This window comes from Heterocephalus glaber, unplaced genomic scaffold (assembly GCF_053883595.1).
Source record: "Heterocephalus glaber isolate CG9 unplaced genomic scaffold, H.glaber_assembly_v1.0 deba00001744, whole genome shotgun sequence".
NCBI lineage: Eukaryota > Metazoa > Chordata > Mammalia > Rodentia > Bathyergidae > Heterocephalus > Heterocephalus glaber.
This window is the reverse complement of record NW_028258450.1, coordinates 3,307,888-3,315,093: the sequence shown is the minus strand read 5'-3', so window position 1 is coordinate 3,315,093 and position 7,206 is coordinate 3,307,888. Positions and strand designations below refer to the sequence as shown.

General features: G+C 59.5%; 1 protein-coding gene across 5 annotated transcripts; it reads left to right on the top strand.

The window, feature by feature from the left end:
* The first annotated feature begins 706 nt into the window (after positions 1-706).
* On the top strand, positions 707-3,822 carry Gng8 (G protein subunit gamma 8). Of its 5 annotated transcripts, XM_004867096.4 has the most exons (4): positions 709-2,120; positions 2,219-2,254; positions 3,315-3,400; positions 3,633-3,822. In XM_004867096.4, the coding sequence occupies exons 3-4, from the start codon at positions 3,317-3,319 to the stop codon at positions 3,759-3,761; spliced, it is 213 nt and encodes a 70-aa protein (XP_004867153.1). In that variant the 5' UTR covers positions 709-2,120; positions 2,219-2,254; positions 3,315-3,316; the 3' UTR covers positions 3,762-3,822. The 5 variants fall into 5 exon arrangements, with proteins under 5 accessions (XP_021101695.1, XP_004867153.1, XP_012921853.1 ...); XM_021246036.2 differs by lacking the exon at positions 2,219-2,254 and having other exon boundaries at positions 707-1,920; XM_013066399.3 differs by lacking the exon at positions 709-2,120 and having other exon boundaries at positions 2,182-2,254.
* Positions 3,823-7,206: the final 3,384 nt, after the last annotated feature.

Here is a 7,206-nt window from a genome sequence, read left to right as displayed (position 1 = left end):
CTCGGCCAGATCTGCTGATGGAAACCAGCTGCGGGAGGCGCCGGGCTCGGCACACGCCCAGGCCCCTCCTCGGCGCCGGCGGACCCCGCTCGGTGTTGGGGGGAGCGCCTTGGCTCCCCTCCCCCTCCCGCAGGCGGCCGAGGCCCTGGCACGTCCGGCGCGCCTGATGCTTTCCAGATGTGGGCCCCGCTCCCCTCCCCAACCTGGCCCTACTGCGCCCGCGGGGGAGGAAGAAGGGAGCTCGGGTCCCACGCCGATATCAAAAGGCTACCAGGAGCCAGTGTCTCCTCCCTGCCGGTCTGGCATCCCGGTCTGGCATCCCGGCCCGGCGTTAAAATCCGAGCTGGGCTGAGCTGGTTGCAGTTGACACTTCTACTCCTCCCCCACCTCCACCTCTTCCCCAAAGCGCCGACCGCCCGGATCCGAAAAAACCCGAAGCCCCGCCCTGGAGACACGCCCACAAGGCCACGCCGCCGGGGCCCGGGCTCTCCCTGCAGTCCTCTGCCCGTCTCGCTCTGATTCCCCCCGTCTCTGCCTCTAAGGGACCGTCTCTGTGTCCCTAGCCGTGTCTCGGTCTTTCCCCGCCACTCTCAGCTCTCTGAATTTCTCTGTCCATCTTCCCTCCTCTGCCTCTGGCCCCTGGCCCCTCCACCTCCCCCGCCTCCCTCCCACGCCTTTCTCCGGCCCCAGTCGCCGCTTCCATCTCCCGCAGGGCCGGTTGGGGGCGCCTAGCCCTCGAGTCTCAATGTCCTGGTGGCTTCGGCGCGGGTCGGGTGGCGGCTCACGGGCCACGGGCGCCGCCGTGTGGCCGGCAGGGAGGTCGGGAGGAGCCCGAGGGCTGCGAGCGGTGTGAAGGAGAGTGAGGCAGACGCGTGGGGGCCGCGGGTGACACGTGGAGGTGCTGTGCGACGCCGACGCCGGGAGGCCGTGTGGCTGTGCGGCCGAGAGGGATGAGTGACAGGGCGGGACTGAAGGGTCTGGACGTGCGAGTTAGGTGTCGGTGACCGTGTGACACTGAGGTCGGGAGTTCCTGTGACACTGCAGGGATACTGCAGGGACCCTGTGTGGCAGTGGGGGATCCTGTGTGATTGGGTCTGGGAGAGATGCAATTTGGGGACTCTGACACTGAGAGAACATATTTGGAGAGACTGAGTGTGACGCTGTATGTGAAGGGCAGGGGACAAGAGTGCCACGTGTGTCACGAGGCAGGGCGAGCTGGGCTGGGGTCCACCAAGTGACAGTATAAGCAGGCAGCGTGAGCAAGGAGGGGACCTGGGTGTGGCAGATTGAGAGCGAGACTGTGCGTGTCGGCCACACCGAGGGGCCGTGGACTACGCGTGGCACAGCTCGTGCGTGATGCTCAGAGACGGGCTCAGGGATTGACGGCTGGTTGTAGGCCACTGGGTGAGTGTGTGCAGTGCTGGAGATGGCTGTGTGAGAACTCGTGAGACAGCAAACGACTGTGACAGCCATGTGTGACACACACGGAAGCTCAGCAGTGTGTGTGAAACGCTGAGGTTGTGCGGAATTCTATGAGACACTGAGGCATCGTGTGTAAGATTGAGGCCTTGCACAGGAAGATATGAATCTATTCATGTGCACTGGACAGGTGGCGTGTCACTGTGTGGGACACTGAGAAATGTGTGTCAGACTGCGGGAGAGGTTTAAATTGCACACCTGTCTGTGTGACATTTTGAGAAATTGACGTAGTCTGTGGCGAGAGATGATGACTGTGTGTGGCATTTGGGAAAAACTTGTGAGGTTGTGTTGACACAGGTTGTTCATGAAAGTGGCATTCCCGTGTGCCATCGCGATGGTGTGCCTGTCCGTGTGGAGGACTTGGAGCATGAGTGTGTGTGCTGCTGACAGGGCCATGCTGATGGGCTAGCACTAAGGTGGCGAGTGTGACCGAACTGACAGGTGAGAGTACGTGTGATGCAGTAAGAGGCAGTGTGGGACCCACAGGAGGGGCTTGTGTGACTGTGGAATAAATGCGGTCCCTAGAGGGACCGTCTTCCTGTGAGGGTGAGAGACAGCCTAAGAAAACAGGAGCGACCAAAACACAGGAGAGAGACAAAGAGGAACAGACCGACTTAGGACGGGGGAGAGATCCGGGGCTGGTGAGGTGGCAGCTGCGGGAGGAGGCGGGTCCTGAGGGGCTGCGCCCCAGGGGAGGGGGCGGGGCGGGCCGGGGCCGGGACCCGTCTGCTTCTCTCAGCCTCCCTACAGCCATCCTAGCCGTGAGCAGCAACAGGTAGGAGGCTCTGGTTCCGGTCCGGACAGTCCGTTCCAGCGCCACCGTCGGTCCGCCTGGGAATGAATGAGTGAGTGAGTGAGTGAGTGGATGACCCTACTGCTGTCTCCATCAGCTCGTCTCTCCCTCTGTCCCTCCATCTGTCCCCACCCTCCCCTTTCTCCATCCGTCTCTCCCCCAGCCCCTCCATTTCTCTCTGGCTGGTTCTTTCTGTCTCTGTCCCTGTCTCCCTCTTTGTCCCTGTCCCCTCTGTGCCTCTCTCCTCTGCGTCACTCTGCTCCTTCCTCTATCCCTCCGTCGGTCCCGCTCTATTTTCTTCCTTCATCCCTCCATCCTGCCATCTCTCTCTCCATATCCCCAGTTTCTATCTCCCCCGTGCCTGTGCCTGTCTCTTCTGGCCCTCTGTCGCTCCCTTGCTCTGTCGCTCCATCCTCCCTGTCCTTCTCTTGTCGGCTGGCTTGGGCTCCCCCAGCCCTCTCTCCTGGCTGCTAATGAGCAGAGCAGCCTTTGAGGTAGCCAGGGCTGGGGTGGGGGTGGGGGGCTCCCTGAGGGTGGCAGAGGGGGCAGCTGCTGCCAGGGCCCTAATGAGGCCCCCTCTGTGCCCCTCCCGCCGCGATCTTAATTCTCAGCTCTCCCTGGAGCCACCGCTAATTGGCCTGGGGAGGGGGCCCCCTTCCTGGCTCCTGCTCCATCCCCGGGGGGGTGAGGACACCTGGATCCCTAGATCTTGATCCAGCACCTGTGGCCCTGGCCTTCTAGCCCCTCTCTGTCGGCCTCTTCGCCTCCCATCTGTGCGTTTCTCCTTTCTCCCTGGCCCTCTCTGTTCCTCCCCCACTTGCCTGTAGGTACCCATCTGGGCACCCTTCCATTCTCCTCTGGTCCCCACAGGGGTCTCCATCCCCTCCTGTACTCGTCTCTGGGCCCCCCATTCGCACGCCCTTCTACCCACGCCCCTGTGAATGGGTCCCACCACGCATCAACCCTACTTTGGGACACAGACGTGTCCTAGCCCGCAGTGCCCCCCACTCCTGCCTGGTGTTTAACCTCTACCCTGCTGCAGCCATGTCCAACAACATGGCCAAGATCGCCGAGGCCCGAAAGACGGTGGAACAGCTGAAGCTGGAAGTGAACATCGACCGCATGAAGGTGCCGGGTCGGCGAGGAATGGGGAGGGGGTCCGCGCTGACCCGCTTTGGGGGCGGGGGCGGAGTCACAGGCCCTTAGGCGGGCGGGTCAGGGGCGGGGACAGGGCGGGGCTGCACGAGAGGAGGTGGGGGTCGCGCAGGGGAGGGGCCAGGACGAAGGGCGGGGCTTGGGTAACTCCGAGGGGCGGAGCCGTGAGACCGGGGCTGCGACACATCCACCTGCGCGCCTGCAGGTGTCGCAGGCGGCGGCGGAGCTCCTGGCTTTCTGCGAGACGCACGCCAAAGACGACCCCCTGGTGACTCCGGTACCCGCCGCTGAGAATCCTTTCCGAGACAAGCGCCTCTTTTGCGTCCTCCTGTGAGCCCTCCCGACGGCTTACCCTCCCCTGCCAAAGTACGAGTCCAATAAATTTAGTGACTGTGGTAGTGCCTGTGCTTTGGGAAAAGTGAGGCATACGCTGAGCTTGGGACTACTCGAGGGAACCTGTGTTCCTTCTTGCTTCTGCGTATGTGTGGAACGTGGGCTGCATGGATGTCGAGACACCGCTATTAAAGCCTTGGAAGAAACTGTCCTTCACCGAGGACCCAACGATCTGATCCTGAATTTATTTAAAAATTGTCCCAGTGGCCCCAGAGAACACTGCATGATACTCGTGTTACAGATGAGGACACTGAGCCTCAAAGTCACAGAGCTCGGAGATAATGACGTCGGTGTGAGGACTGTGGACCCCAGGCTCCCCTGACTGGGCCTGCTCCTCCCTGAAGGCCCAGACTCAGGCCGCACCTTTCATAGCCAGCCCCCTCCCAGCTGCTGTCCTCAGGCAGCAGCCTTTTCCTCTGTTCACTCCTGAGCAACTGCTCCGTGACCAGCGCTGTGCTGGTTGAAGCTGGACACGTGGCTGTGACCTAGAGAGCCCTGGTCCTGCCCTCCTGGGGCGGAGGGTCTGGTGGGAATGGCAGACATGTCCCTAGATAGAGATGTTGGAGAGCCTGACCCAGCTAGGGGGACAGGAAGGACTTCCTGGAGGAGGAGACATCTGGACCGGGACCTGGTGATGATAAAACTTGGGAGCCTGAAGCACGGAGAGCTTGGCTAGAGGAGTCCTGGGCAATTTAACAAGACACTGTCTCAAAAGATTAAGAAAGGGGCCGGGGATTTAGCTCAGTGGTTTCACCGCCTGCTGCGCAAGCGCAATGGACCCGAGTTCCATCCCCGGCACCAAAAAAAAAAAAAAAAAAAAAAAAAAAAAAAAAGATTAAAAAAGGCCTGGGGGTGTAGCTCAGTGTGAAGGCCCTGGGTTCAATGCCCAGTACTGCAAAAAAACCCAAAAAACAAAAAACAACTTTTTTTTTTTTTTTTTTTTTTTAAATTTTAAGGACAGAGGAAGTGACTTGTGACAGTCCTTGTCCCTGCTCTCTGTTTCCCGGCACACACACTGGTGGCTTGCACCAGCTGTCGTACTTTTTGGCTTTCCCCTTTTAGCCTACATGATGTTTAAAGACATTCTTGACTCGGTTCCCAATTTGGAAAATAGAAGTATTTTGACTGAAAGCCCACGCATTCAGCTTCTCTGAAATTGTAAGGTCCACTAACCCACAGGGTGACCATAGGCTGTGTGACTGACCCTGGCCTTCCACCCTGCCGAAGTCCCTACCATGCCCCACTGTCTCCCTGTTAAAGAAGCTGAGGCCAGTTGCCATTTATCAAGAAGTCTGTGTTGGGGCTTCAGTGAAAAGTGTAATATTCTGTTTCCATTAAAACTGGGGAGCTGGGTGTGGTGGCAAAAGCCTGTAGTCCTAGCACTCTGGAGGCTGAGGCAGGAGGATCTCCATGAGTTCAAGGTCAGCCTGGGCTACAAAGTGAGCTCAAGGCCAGCCTGAACTACATATTGAGATCCTATCTTTAAAGAAGGGCTGGGGATGTAGCTCAGTGGTGCTGCACCTGCCTGCCAAGCACAAGGTCCTGAGATCGATCCCCCATACTGGAAAAAAAGAATAAAAAGAAAAGAAAGAAAAAACAAAAGAAAAGAAATTGGGGAAAACTCTGACTGGGTGGGTGGTGAGTTTGGCTTAATCACTTTACCTGGTGGCCTGAGGGCCATTGGGTTTGCAAGCCCCTTTATCCCCTTGCCCTTCATCTCCCTTCCAGCCCCAAGCTGATGGGAGGTGGACTCTCAGATGCAGCTAGAGGTGGCTTGCTGTTATCTCTTCCCTGGGCACCTTCCATGAGCCTGGCAAATGCTCCATTATTCAAATTCGATTAGGGTCCCCTGGGCCCCAACTCTGAGCTCTCTGTAGGATTGGCGCAGGAGTGGCTGTAATTACATCTCCCTCCTGCCTCCCACCTCTCTGCCGGCTCAGCCTGGTTGCATCATGTCTGTGGGAGCCCTGGGGGAGCAGGGGGACCAGGAAAGAGCCAAGGATGAGCTGGGGTGGGGGAGGAGGGAGGATGCTAGGGATGGATGGAGCCAGAAGGGTTCCTGAATGTGCCAGACCCAGCACCCTTGCAGCTAGAACCTGACATGTGGAGGCATCTAGGACCCTAGCACCTCTGAAGATGCAATTCCAGGGTCTGCCAACCTGTGGGCTGAGATCCCTGGGTCTTATCTCAGTGTCTGGCAGGGACCCTGAGTTGGACATTTCAGGAGTGTAGGGATTTCAGGAGCGTAGACTTCGTTGACTCTTCCAGTCTGGAATCTGGGAGGTGCACATGCCGAGCTCTTGTGTCGGGGAGCAAGGGCCGGGGGAGCCGGGTGCAGAAGGAACCAGGAGGAAGAGGGGAGGTGGAAGGAGGCAAGGAGGCTGGGAGGAGGGAGAACCCAGAAGGCAGAAGGGACAGGGCATGTCCCTGGGTGACCAGCCAGCTGCTATGTGTGCAGACCCAATTAATCCTATTAGCCTTACAAGTGGGCCAGAGCACCAGGTCTGGTCACCTGGTGCTCTTTCCTGTCATCCATCTGTGAGGTCAGCTCTAGGGCCAGGCCCAGGCTGGGGTCAGGGCCAGGCCAAGCAGAGGCCAAGTGGCCTCCTGGGGAAGTGCTTGTCCCCCTTCCGCTCCCCCACCCTGGCCTGTCTTCCCTTTACACCCAGGTGCCCAAACCCTGACCTTGGTGACCTTGTGTGTTCCGAGCAGTGCGTGGCCTGGCTGAGAATCTCAGCCACGGCCTACTAGGGGTCCCTTTTGAGATCCCCATTTCACTGGATCCTCACCATGGGCCCCAAAGGCACTGTTTATCTCCATTTTGCAGGCATGGACATCGGGCCTGGAGAAGGGCATATCAAATGGCCAGGTGGCCTTGGGGATTGGAGCCGGAGGGTTCCATGGAGGCTGTCAGGAGAGGTTTGAGTGCGCGAAATTGGAGGAGGGGAAGTGAGGGTTTCCCCAGGTGAGGGCACAGCCCAGGCAAAGGCAGGGCAGGGAGGGGACAGCGCAGAGCCCCCTGAAGCAGGGGTGAGCAGGGAGGGCAGCAAGGCCCCATTCGGGGTGCAGGGCGGTAGGCAGAGGAAAATGGCCTCTGACCATAGGTGTGGGCCCTGCCAAGGCCTGGGTGGACCTGGGGCAGCTTCTCACAGAAGCAGCAGGCACAGCAAGAGGGCAGAGGCCAGCCAGCAGGCCCAGCGAGGCGTGGGCTGCTGGTGGTATGAATGTGTGGGGTATGAGGTGGGTTGAGCCTTCTCCCGGGCCAGGGCCAGGAGGCCGGAAACCAGGCAGGCAGAAGAGGGTCGGGCCCAGGGCAGTGGCAGTCTCAAGTCCGTGGCATATCCAGATGCAGCCTGGGCAGGTGGCAGGTGGCAGGTGGGTGTGGG

Excerpts from the sequence above, each read along its gene's own strand:
- Gng8 (XM_013066398.3), top strand. Across the intron at positions 3,401-3,632 it reads TGAACATCGACCGCATGAAG|GTGTCGCAGGCGGCGGCGGA; the intron begins GTGCCGGGTCGG and ends GCGCGCCTGCAG.